The sequence below is a fragment of the Pteronotus mesoamericanus genome, unplaced genomic scaffold, assembly GCF_021234165.1.
Source record: "Pteronotus mesoamericanus isolate MK-2021 breed Mesoamerican mustached bat unplaced genomic scaffold, CSHL_Meso_final contig_1173, whole genome shotgun sequence".
NCBI classification, from domain to species: Eukaryota; Metazoa; Chordata; class Mammalia; order Chiroptera; family Mormoopidae; genus Pteronotus; species Pteronotus mesoamericanus.
The window spans coordinates 626,425-639,537 of record NW_026555032.1 but is presented as its reverse complement, the minus strand read 5'-3'; the positions used below and the strand labels follow the sequence as shown (position 1 = coordinate 639,537).

Here is a 13,113-nt window from a genome sequence, read left to right as displayed (position 1 = left end):
ACACCTGAGCCACCAGAAGGTGGAAGACACAAAGGGACATGGTCCTACCAACATCTTAATTTCAGACTTCTAGCCTCTAAAATTGTCAGAAAAAATAAATTTCTGTTGTTTAGCCACCAAGACTGTGGTTCTTTGTTATGGCAGTCCCAAGAAACTAATACAGTAAGGGACTTGGAGACCCAAAAAAGAGGAAAGACGTTCAATTGCCAAGGGAATGACTTTGGTGGCGAAGCTTTAGATGTATGGGGATACTTTGATGGACCCCAGTGGTACCATACTCCACTTGACACTCTCCTGGCTTGGTCATCGGAGAGGTGGGGAAGTTCTGCCCTAAACTGTTAAGACCAGGATTGCCACTGTCTTGTCATTAATGGGAAGCTCTGAGAAGTTACACCAAAAGTCAACAACCAGATCCTCTTCAGAGGGGGCAGAAGACGGTGATGCATAGCTGTGTTCCTGTTCCCCTGCACGTGTTTTGAACGCATTGAAATTGGCAGTTCATTTTCATTTCTCAAAGCGGAAAGATGGCCTTTTACATGGGTCAATGGCCAGTGCTCCCAGGATTCATGCTTTTCCAGGCTCTTCCCTTTACTTACACTGGGCCTGGAACCTACGCCATTATGGGCTCACTTCTCAGCTTAGCTTTGCAAATTCCTGCTCATTCTATAAGGCTTAACTCAATGCTGCAATGTCCAGAAAGTCTATCCCAAGTTATACTCCTTAATCTTTTGCATGTTCTTGGCACTGAACATATTCTGGAAACATCTATGCCTCCCTCTCCCCATCCATTTGGTAAATGACTATGCTGGGTTTTGAGAATACAAAAAGTTAGACAGAGGTAGTCACTGCCCTCATGTTTTTAGAATCTAGTGGAAATCCAGACTATCAATGACAAAAATAAGAATAGTCTATTATTATATATGTAATACTAATATTGACCTAATAATATTAACTAACCACATACCATGTGGTGGGTACTGCACATAAGCTCTTGATGTTCATTATCTCAATAAATCCTTACAGCTGCCCTCTAAAGTACATAATGTTAGCCTATATTAGAAATGAGGAAACTGAGACTCAAGGGTGAGGTAACTGTCTGAGGCCTGCTGCTGGTGCGTGGCAGAGCTGGAACCCGAACCCAAACTGTCTGGGTCCGGCCTTGCCTTCACAACCATGCCTATACTGCTTCTCTGAAATTATAACAGGATATAAAAAGTGCTCTGATAGGATGAGTGCATGGGAAAGGTACACCCGACAGAATCCAAGACGGTCCTGGGGTGGGGAGACAGGATGACTTAACCCACTGCTGCCTAGTGGTAAGCTTCCTACAGGTGGGCAGCCAGCCTCGACCGGGTTTATGGAGGTCAGCGTCCTCCAAAGTGGCTCAGAGGGTGCTTGTTGTGCAGTTGGTACCTAATAAATGTCTTCTGAATTGATCAAGAGAGTCCAGAGATGTTAGTTACTTACACAAAATTTGAGAAAACGTTTGGGTAGAAAAGCCAAATACATAGATGCAATATAAAAGCAATCTCAGGAATATTTTCTTAAGTATTCCTTACCCTTGCATTTTTTTTTTTTAGAAGATCAAATCTATCTTTTTGGGTCTTTATGGGGCCACATAATTAGGTCCCTGAAGCAAGTACTATAATTCTAGCTCCTACTACTGTGTCTGGGACCCGGGAGTCATGTCAAAGGGTTTGCAGAACCACGCACCCATCTGGACACCAGCTCTATTCCCATTGCACAGAATGCCCACAAAATCCCCAGGCCAAGTCCCACGACTTGGCTGATGTCAGATTTAGCTGACATAGACACATTTTAATTACTCAAACAAAGGGCCTGTGATACGCCCCACACTTTTCAGTTCACATGACAAATGGATGAAAATGAAATAAAAGAAAAGAACCTTCTGATTTAAAATTGCTTTCACTGCATTCTCGACTTCGTCCTGATTGCTGAGGTCAACAGTCCAGACGTGTGGCTGGCCGATGAAAACTTCAGCATAAGGATGCTGAGATGTCAGCTAAAAAAGGAAAAGATAAAACACCTCAGTTTCACATACACTTTTTTTCAAAAAAGCCCTTCTGTGCTAGATGAAGTGTTAGGCTTTTTATGGAACCTGGTTGTACTTGCACAAGTAACAAGATACTTTTTTTGTCCTTCCTTGACTATCAGAACCTCCTAAACAAACTATTAGCAGATAACAAGAAAACAGTGATAGCTCCACATTTTTTTTTAACCCAGTGGGACATTTCCTGGGCCCACCCATAAATGCATCTGGATGCATAGGCACGGCATTAACAGGTACAGATAAGGAAATTGTGGCAGTACCTGCCTGGAGGCACTGCCAACAGGTTCATATGGGATGTTTTAAAAGACACATGCCCAGGACTAGCCTGGACCATTTGAGATGGGACCTCAGGACCTTGGAGGGGCCCCTGGAGATCCTAGGATGGGTGGCATGTGGGCCATGGCCTTGCCTGAGGCCGTGAGACAGGTCCAGTGATAGCCCCACATCTTGAATCCCACTTGGAAAGAAGAGTTAGAACCATAACCAGGGCACCTGGAGGATGTTACAGGTGGCTACGATCCCTCAATTTCACCCCAAGAAATAATGCAGATTGACTACCCTCCATCATATCCCAACCCTGAAATCACACCGAGCAAACCTGTATATAAGTTTGCTAGGAGAGGCAGGTAAGCACTGGTAAATTACAATAAAAGCTTTAAAGTCATAGTATGATGAGTAATGGCACATATAAAAGGTGCCAGAAAGAGGAAAAATGTGAGAAAACCAGAGAATTTTGGAATGGTTTTCAGGAATAATCATTATCCTAACATTGAAGACTTAATATTTATAAAGACAATCTGGATTCAGAAAATCAAGAAAAGGCAGTGTTTGCTCTAAAGAGGGCTTTATATCAAGAAGACAGGGAGTCTAACAGGCCCGGTATGAACACTGGTAAGTCTCAGTTCTTGAGGAGCCCTTTCTTTGAGACTGCTACACTTGCCCTTCAAATATGTTTTCACTGTTATTCTTATACCCTTTGAAGGTCATGGTGTGAAGGGAACATTTTGGGCATTTGTGGGAGCATTTTCAGTTCTCACAAACACTACTGGTGCTACCCTCACTGGGTGGGGTGAGACCAGGTATGTCAGACCCCTCATGATGCGCACAACAGTCCTGCACAACACCCAGCTGTCCGCTTCTTGCACAGCCCTCACGTGCCCCACCGGGCTTTGCTGCGGGCGCACAGGATCTAACTCTTTGGCACAGTTTTAATATACACTGGCTTTGCTAAGAACATAATTGCCACGTAAATTGATGATGTGTGTACTCTGTTTCATTTAGAATGTCACCAATAAGCTGTTACCATTTCAGAAAAATGGCAGCAAAGTCAACGTCATTCAGATTATTTGAATCTCCAGTGCAACATACCCAAATGGCTCTGTATTTGTAGCTACTCCATTAATGTCAATTACATACATTCTCGTATATGCGTATGTATATAGGAACTTTTTTATTTAGCTCCTATTTCATGTCAATTATAAACAAAAAAGACCTGATCAGATTCAGCTGTATGTTTTATTCCTTTTAAATACAAACTTACTCATTGGAAAGAAGAACAAGACACGATGATGTCTTCCAGTATAGTTTTTGGGTATATATTAGCATTTCTTGACTATATATATACACACTGAAATATGCATTGCCTTATTGTAAATTATTTTGTTTTTATTTCTCTCATAGTAGAGTTAGGGAATCATTCTTTTTTGAAAGCACATATGTAGGTAGGATATATTATTTAGAAATTTCATTTTAGGGGAAAAAAGTAGATGTTATATTATTCTTGTAATAAAAGGAGGTGTTGGGTCTGGTAGGGTTGAGGCCCTTACTTTAGAGGCCAACATGGTTCTTCCTTCAGTTCAGACCCCGATATACTCAGAGGACTGGATGATTTAACTGGCAACTCTCCATCTTGTTCACGACGCCATTCTCTGTATCCTACCACACAGACGGTGTGTATGCACCACTCAGGGTATGTACGTTACTGAGTCACAGCTCCAAGCCTTCACTGGCATCCTATCAGGAAATCCACGCACTTCTGAGGTGCAGGTACCCTAGATTTTCCTCCTGCCTTCTCTGTCAGTCATGCCTGACTGTCATGTCAGTCGCTATCTGTTCAGTTCTCCTTCCTCTGACAGGTGGCCTTCTCTTCTGCTCAGCCTCCTGGTTAGTAATAGAACCTACAGAATGCCCCTGGGCTCACAGAGCTATGGAAACATCATTTGTTTCCCTCAGCACATATTTTAGGTTCAACATGTATGGATGAAGCCCCTGGCTGGGCCAGTTACTGTGCTAATCACCTGCACATGCATTATTTATCAGGTTTCCTGTGTATCAATGAGGATTCTGAGGTTTAAAGGGGGTTTCAATTCCCCAAGGCCACACAGCTACAAAGTAGCTGAGCAAATTCAAATCTAGATCCTTCAACAACTTACTAGCTTTAGACAGAAAGGAAGATGATGATTATTAAGTGATGCTACTGGGTTCCTGAGGCAAAGACCAAAGGAAGTCCAATGTAAACACCAGTCTTTTAATCACTCTCTTAAAACTTGCCAACCTAAAACAATCCCATGCTGAATTTATGCCTGTATTACACCTTTTTTAAAGATAAGCAAATGCCACATCATATTCATTTTGTGGCCTGGAGAACGAATTACATAATTGATTCTTACAATAGAATCAGGGCAAAAATTGGCATGAATGTCACTATTTAGCCACTTTATGTATCAGCAATCTCTCTCCTCGACACTTTATAAGGCCCTCACTTATTTACAAGCTTGTTTTAAGTTCTTGGAAAATATAAAATGTAATACCTCAGCATTTTGCTGAGGTATTACATTTTATTCATTTACATTTATTAAGGGTTACTTAATTTTATGAGTAAGGCATTTTGTGATTCATTATTCCTCCCCCACCCGTGAATGTCATGTTCCTTCCTGTTAATTTATTGAGAACTGTCTGATCTGAGCTACTTCCTTTTCTATCAATCAGTACATTTACTGGAGTATAGTTTGTAAAAGTAATGAAAATCTTATTAAATATGAGACATTACTTCAGAAGCTATTAAATCTCCAAGGAGGACAGGAATTCTCTTTATGGGGAAAACAACAACAACAACAACTCTGAAGCTAGAGAATTCTAATGGTTTATAAGATGTCATGATAATGATCAAAAACCTACTAATATGTTTTCCAATATAAAAATAAAAATCCAATTTATATTACATTTAAAGTATGACTTGAACCAACCACATTACTTATGGCATTACAGAACTTCTTCCCCTCAGTGTACATTGTGGTTTTAAAAATTGGTCCAATATAAAAAATAAAGACAAAACATTATTTTCTAAAAACAAAGAAAAATCTAGACATTTTCTTCTCTTCAACGGAAGGCAAAGAAGAAACATATATGCAATTTATATGGATCGGCTGTTGCTTAACATTTTGAAAGAGTAGCATGGGCACAAAAAGATAGCTTTATAATCATATATACTTCAGTTAAAATTCTTCTATTTGCTGAGAAAAAAAGGATCATTTCTAGGGAGTTTTGACCCCTAGAATTCTATAGAGCTGTTGATACCTGTTTCCCAATTAACAGCATCTTTAATAAGGGACATTTTTTTGGCTTTTGCAAGCTAACAGAGCAGGGTCCGGTGGTCCGCTTGGCCCTGAGGTCAAGTTCACTGGCTCTTCTCAAAACTACGTGATGTTGCTGGCTTCCAGCCTGTTTTCTGGATTGTCTCCAGCAGAGGATGAGATGAATGTCAGATAAAACCTGCCCTTCTGCATAAAGTGATGTAACCTTGGGGTTTCCTCCCAACTCATCAATATTCATGGCCCTGAAGCTTAAAATCCCACTTTCTTTCTATCCCTTAAAGGCATAGCTCCTCCACCATCCCATCTCAGTTAACCCAGCACATTCTCCTGGCACAACTTCTCTTTAATCTATTTAACTTTTTATGCACTTTGGTTGATTATGCATCTGTCTTACCACTCTTCTATATCAAATTCTGAGCTCCTAGAAAACAGGAAATGTGTCTTAACAAGTTTCATCAAATGTGGCAACTAGCGCCACGGACCGTGTAGGGCACAATATACTCTGTCAACTGACCTGCATCCTGGCCCTCCCACGGGTGCACAGGACCCATGGAGTCATCTGTGTGAGGTCAGTTGCTCAGCAGCTGTTGAAAGGACCCCACAGTGCCCTTTTAACTAGTCTCATTCAAGCACTGGCAGAATCATCTGAAGGGACAGAAGGAGCCAAATGCCTTGGGGTGGGGCGTGGGGAGGCTTCAATGTCTATTCTTTCTAAGTCATGAAGAATGAAAATCCTCCATGATCACACTTCTCAGTAAATTTATACTGGCAGCTCTTGTCTATGTAATATTATGTACTTGAGTGGGAAATAGTTGGACTGTGTTTAATGGTCCTGCTTTGTCTTTTTCAGGGACTAAGTACTCACTTGTAACAAAGTGTCATCAAAATCTTCAGAATTACCATTAACAAAAAGATGCCAGTTGCCAACACAGTCTATGATACTTTTGATTAATCATTCCTCAAAGGCTTGTACATAGAAACTGCAATAAGAAAAAAGATGGGTTTCCTTGCTCCTCAGGCATTTAAAACAAGTCATGAGATCCAAGATGGCAGAGGAGTAAGTGGAATCTACACTAACCTCCTCTCAAAACCAATCTGAAATTACAACTAAACTGTAGAAAAACCATCCTGAATAATTAACTGAACAGTACCTGGAGAGAAGCCTTATAACCAAGGATGGACAGAAGAAACCATACCACCACAACGAGACTGGCAGGGAGTGCAGAAGAGGTGTGAGAGGGCTGGCTGGGCTTCCACAGGCAGCAGCGGAGGTTCTGGAGGGGAATTTCAATGGATGGGGGGATTCCCCCTGAGAGGTATGGGATCTAAACCCCAAGATGGGCTCCCCAGCTTACAGCATGAGAGCCAGAAAGGAACCCCGATAACATCCAGCTGTGGAAAGTAGCAGTTCTCTCTGCCAAGGAGAGACAGGTAGAGACCCAGAGACCTCTTAAAGGGCCAATGTGAAAAATTTTGTTTGCAGCCACTTACCCTGGGCTCCAGCAAAGGGAGGATAGCTTGGACTAGAGATGCTTGAGGAGATTCTGGGGTTGGTGGTTCTGGGGAGAGAACTGAGGGAACAGCCACCAGGCTCCCGGTGCTGCGTCCTCCCCATAATGCAGTGGCCACCTTACTCAGGCAAAGCACTCCCCTCCAAGTGGCATCAGCCTGCAGGGAAGCAAGAGCCCTGCCCACCGAAATTACTCTGCCCCACCCTGTGGTGCCTGAGCCAGGCTACTGATCACAGCTTGATTAGCTTAACAGCAAATCAGTTTAAAAACTGATTTGTTTAGTAAATAAGCAGCCAAATGGGAATATGAATATCCCAAGTGAAAGAACAAGAGCATTGCCCAAAAGAAGAATTAGATGAAATGGAGGTGAGCAATTTATCAGATAGAAAGTTTAGAGTAATAATTATAAGGGTACTCAACAGTATGAAAAAGGACATGGAAACCATAAAAAAAGGAACAGTCAGAATTAAAGAATGCAATATCTGAAATAAATTATACACTGGAAGGAATAAACAGTAGGTTAGATGAAGCAGAGGATCGAATCAGTTATTCGGAAGACAAGGTAGAAAAAAGCCACCCAGGCAAAGCAACAACAAAAAAAAAGAATTTAAAAAAAAAGTGAGCAGAGCTTAAGAAACATTTTGGACAACATGAAGTGTAACAACATCTGCATCATGGGAATACTTCCCTAATCTGGTGAAGGAAAAAGATACAAGTCCAGGGAGCTCTGAGAGTCACAAACAAGTTGGACCCAAAGAGGCCTACACAGAGAAACATCATAATTAAAATGACAAGGCTTAAAGACAAGGAGAGAATCCTAACAGCTGCAATAGAAAAGCAGGTAGTTACTTACAAGGGAACACCAATTAGACTGTCATCCTGAACAGAAACACTTCAGGCCAGAAGAGAGTCACGTGAAATATTCAAGGTGACAAAAAGCAAGGACCTACACCCAAGGATACTTTACCCAGCAAGGCTATCATTTAAAATCAAAGGAGAAATAAGGAGCTTCCCACTCAAGAAAAACCAAAAGGAGTGTGTGAACACCAAACCAGTACTGCAACAAACGTTAAAGGGCTTGCTTTAAGAAGAAGAAGAAGAAAATAAAAGAGAAAGCGGGGGGGTGGGGGTGGTAAGGAAAACAGTCTAACAATAAAATGGCACTACATACATATCTATCAATAAACACCTTAAATGTAAATGGCTTAAATGCTCTAACCAAAAGACAGAGGGTAGCTGAATGGATAAGAAAACAAGACCCATATATATTTGCTACCTCCAAAAGACCCTTCTCAGATCTAAAGATACACCAGACTCAAGTAAAGGATGGAAAACGGTATTTCATGCAAATGGAAAAGAAAGAATAAGCTGGGTAGCAGAACTTATATCCAGCAAAACAGACTTTAACACCAAGGATATAGTAAGAGACAAAGAAGGATACTACATAATGATAAATGGAACAATCCAACAAGAAGATATAACCCTACTAACATTTACATACCCAACACAGGAGAACCTAAATACGTACAGTGAATCTTGATGGACTTAAATGGAAACAGTGACAGAAATACAGTCATAGTCAGGGATTTTAACACCCCATGACTTAAATGGATAAAGCTTCCAGGCAGAAAATCAACAAGGAGACAGTGGCCTTAAACAACACACTAGATCAAATGGATTTAATTGACATATTCAGAACATTTCACCCCAAAGCAACAGAATATATATACTTTTCAAAAGCACAGGGAATGTTTTTCAGAATGTAGACTACATGCTAAGACACAAAACAAGTTTCAATAAATTTAAGAAGATTGAAATCATATCAAGCTTTTTCTCTGACCATAGTGCTGTGAAACTAGGAATCAATCATAAGAAAAACACACAGACATGGAAGTTAAATAACATGTTATTATGTAATGAATGGGTCAACAATGAGATCAAGGAAGAAATCAAAAGATACATTAAAACAATGAAAATGAGGACACAGCAAGCCAAAATGTGTGGGACACTGAGGTAGCAATCCTAAGAGGGAAATTCACGGCATTGCAGTCCTCTCTCAAAAAATAAGAAAAATAAGAAAAATAAACAATCTAACTTCACAATTAAAGAAACGTGAAAAGGGACAACAAACAAAGCCTAAAGTGAGTAGAAGGAAGGAAATAATAAAGATCAGAGCAGAAATAAATAAAATAGAATCTTAAAAATTGATTAAAAATATCAAGGAATCCAAGAGCTGGTTCTCTGAAAAGATAAACAAGATTGACAAGCCTTTAACCAGACTCATCAAGAAAAAAAGGGAGGACACAAGTAAATATTCCCCTCCAAGTGGCTCTCCTCCAAGTGGTTCTCCGAAATGAAAGAGGAGAAATAAAAACTGACACCAAAGAAGTAGAAAGGATTGTAAGAAAATATCATGAACTATATGCCAACAAATTGGACAATCTGGATGAAATAAATTCCTAGAAACATAGAATTCTCCAAAATTAAATTAGAAAGAATCAGATAATCTGAGTAGAAAGATTACACCTAGTGATATTGAAACAGTAATCAAAAGACTTCCAACAAATAAACGCCCTGGAACAGATGACTTCCCAGGTGAATTTTACCAAACATCTGAAGAAGAACTAACACCTCTCCTTCTCAAACTATTTCAGAAAATTCAAGAGGAAGGAAGGCTCCCAAGCTCATTTTATGGGGCCAGCATTATCCTAATTACAAAACCAGATAGAGATACTACAGTAAAAGAAATTTATAGGCCAATATTCCTCATGAACATAGATGCTAAAATCCTCAACAAAGTATTAGCAAACCAAATATAGCAATGCATCAAAAAGATCATATATCATGATCAGGTAAGATTTATTCTGGGAATGCAAGGTTGGTACAACATTTGGAAATCAATAAATGTGAATCACATAAACAAAACGAAGGATAAAAACCAAGTGATTGTATCAATAGATGCAGAAAAAGCATTTGATAAAATCCAGCACCTATTTATGATAAAAACTCTCAGCAAAGTGGGAATAGAGGGAACCTACCTAAACATAATAAAGGCCATATATGACAAACACACTGCCAGCATCATATACAACAGGCAAAAACTGCTCACATTCCCCCTAAGATCGGAACAAGCCAGGGATGTCTGCTTTTACTTCTGTTATTCAACACAGTACTGGAAGTCCTAGCCACAGGAATCAGACAAGAAGAAGAAATAAAATGCATCTAAATTTTAAAGGAAGAAGTAGAACAGTCATTATTTGCAGATGACATTATACCGTACATAGAGAACCCCAAAGATTCCAAGAAACTATTAGAACTGATAAATGAATTCAGCAAAGTAGTAGGATACAAAATTAATATCCATAAATCAGCTGCATTTTTATATGCCAATAATAAACTAATAGAAACGGAAGTTAAGAAAACAGTCCCAATCACAATGGCTTCAAAAAGAATAAAATACCTAGAAATAAACCTATCCAAGGATATAAAAGACCAATACATGGAAAATTATAAGACACTAAAGAAAGAAACTGAAGAAGATACAAATAAGTGGAAGCACATACTGTGTTCACAGATAGGAATACTCAACATTATTAAAATGTCCACACTACCCAAAGCAATCTATAGACTCAATGCAATTCCTATCAAGATTCCAAGGACGTATTTCGCAGAACTACAACAAATATTTCAGAAATTTATATGGAACCACAAAAGGCCCCACATACCAAAGATAGCAATCCTTAGAAAGAAGAACAAAGTTGAAGGAATCATGCTGCCTTATATCAAAATGTGCTATAAGGCCATAGTAATCAAAACAGAAAGGTAGTGGCATAAAAACAGATACATAGATCCATGGAACAGAATAGAGAGCCCAGAAATAAACCCACACCTTCATAGTCAATTGATATTTAACAGAGGAAGCAAGTGCATACAATGGGTTAAAGACAGTTAATTCAATAAATGGTGCTGGGAAAATTGGACAGATGAGTGCAGAAAAATGAAACTAGACCACCTTCTTACACCACACACAAGAATAAATTTAAAATGGATCAAAGACTTAAATGTTAGACAAGAAACCATAAATATCATAGAAGAAAACATAAGCAGCAAAATTTTGGACATGTTTGTAGAAATTTTTTATTGGGTATATCTCCCCAGGCAAGGGAAACAAAAGAAAAAAATGAACAAATGGGACTACATTAAACTAAAAAGTTTTTGCACAGCAAAGGAAATCATCAACAAAATAAAAAGACACTCCACAGAATGGGAAGACATATTTGCTGATACATCTGACAAGGGGTTAGTATCCAAAGTTTACAAAGCACTTACAAAACTCAACACCAAAAGAACAAATAATCCAATTAAAAAATGGGCAAAGGACCTGAATAGATACTTCTCCAAAGAGGACATACAGATGGCCAATAGACATATGAAAAGATGCTCAAGGTCACTAATCATCAGGGAAATGCAAATTAAAACCACAATCAGATATGATCTCACACCTGTCAGAATGGTATCATCAATAAATCAACAAAAAACAGGTGTTGGCGAGGATGTGGAGGAAAGGGAACCCTTTTGCACTGCTGGTGGGAATGCTGACTGGTGTAGCCACTGTGGAAAGCAGTATGGAGATACTTCAAAAATTCAAAAATGGATCTGCATTTTGACCCAGTGATCCCACTTCTGGGAATATATCCAAAGGAACCCAAAACACTAATTTGAAAGAACATAAGCACCCCTATGTTCACTGCAGCGTTATTTACAATCACCAAGGTAAGGAAGCAGCCAGTGTCGATCAGTAGATGAGTGGATAAAACAACTATGGGACATTCACACAATGGAATACTTCTCTGGTGTAAAAAAGAAGATAATTTTACCCTTTGCAACAGCATGGATGAACGTGGAGAACATGCTAAATGAAATAAGCCAGCCAGAGAAAGACAAATACCATATGATTTCAATGTTATGTGGAATCTAACAAAAAAACAACAAAGAAGGAAAATGGAGACAAACTCATGGGTGGAGAGCAGATGACAGCTAAGGAGGTGGGGTGTTTAGGGGATGGAGGGACTGAGCAAAAAGGAAAAAGGACTCACGGACATGGACAACAGTGTGGTGATTGCTGGGAGTAGGGAGGATATGAGGGGACTAAATGATAATGGCAAAAAATGCAACAGAGATAGATAAAAAATGCAGTATCTGCGAAGCACAATAAAGTGAAGTGCAAGAAAATGAAAAAAATTAAAACAAATCATAATGAGGGAAAAGAAAATCACTATTAGAGCACCACAGTAATAATTGCTACAGGCAAGATCCACTGACACACAGTAAAAATAAGTTGGCAAAAGTTTGAAGAGAGCCAGGATGTTTGCAGAGTCTCAAAATATTTCACCCAATATAAAGACAAGGAGTAATTTTGTACTTACTATTACTTTATAGTTACTCCCTTAATCAACTGGTCAAGGTTAACATCGCCTGTAATAAGATACTTGATATGATGCACCTCCTGCTATCATGCACTGAGAAGGGCACAAACGCTTCTGTGGTATTACTGCCAAAAACGTGTAATCCTCAAACTAATCCTGAGAATTCACTGGCCAAATCCAAATTGAGGGACAGTGTACAAAACTGACCAGTACTCTTTCAAAATGTCAAGTCATACATGATAATGAAAGACTGAAGAATTATCATAGAATGGAGGAGTCTAGGGAGACCTGACAATTAAATGCAATGTGAGATCCTGGATTGGATCATGGATCCTAAAAGTATATTAGTGAAAAAAACTGGCGAAGTCCTTATGAAGTTTGTAGTTTAGCTAATACTATGGTACCAACATTAACTTTGGTTTTGATAACTGAAGTATCATTTTGTAATATGTTACTATTATAGGAAGCTGAAAGAAGGATTACCCAAACTCTGTGAAATTTTTTCAACTTTC

General features: G+C 39.2%; 1 protein-coding gene across 2 annotated transcripts in view; it reads right to left on the bottom strand.

Annotated features, from left to right (window-relative positions):
- MGAT5 (alpha-1,6-mannosylglycoprotein 6-beta-N-acetylglucosaminyltransferase) overlaps window positions 1–13,113 on the bottom strand; it is a 335,177-nt gene that overhangs the window by 24,317 nt on the left and 297,747 nt on the right. For both annotated transcript variants that reach the window (XM_054581995.1, XM_054582003.1), the window contains exon 15: window positions 1,907–2,023. In XM_054581995.1, coding sequence (XP_054437970.1) covers window positions 1,907–2,023 — 117 coding nt within the window. The remainder of the gene's footprint in view (window positions 1–1,906; window positions 2,024–13,113) is intronic.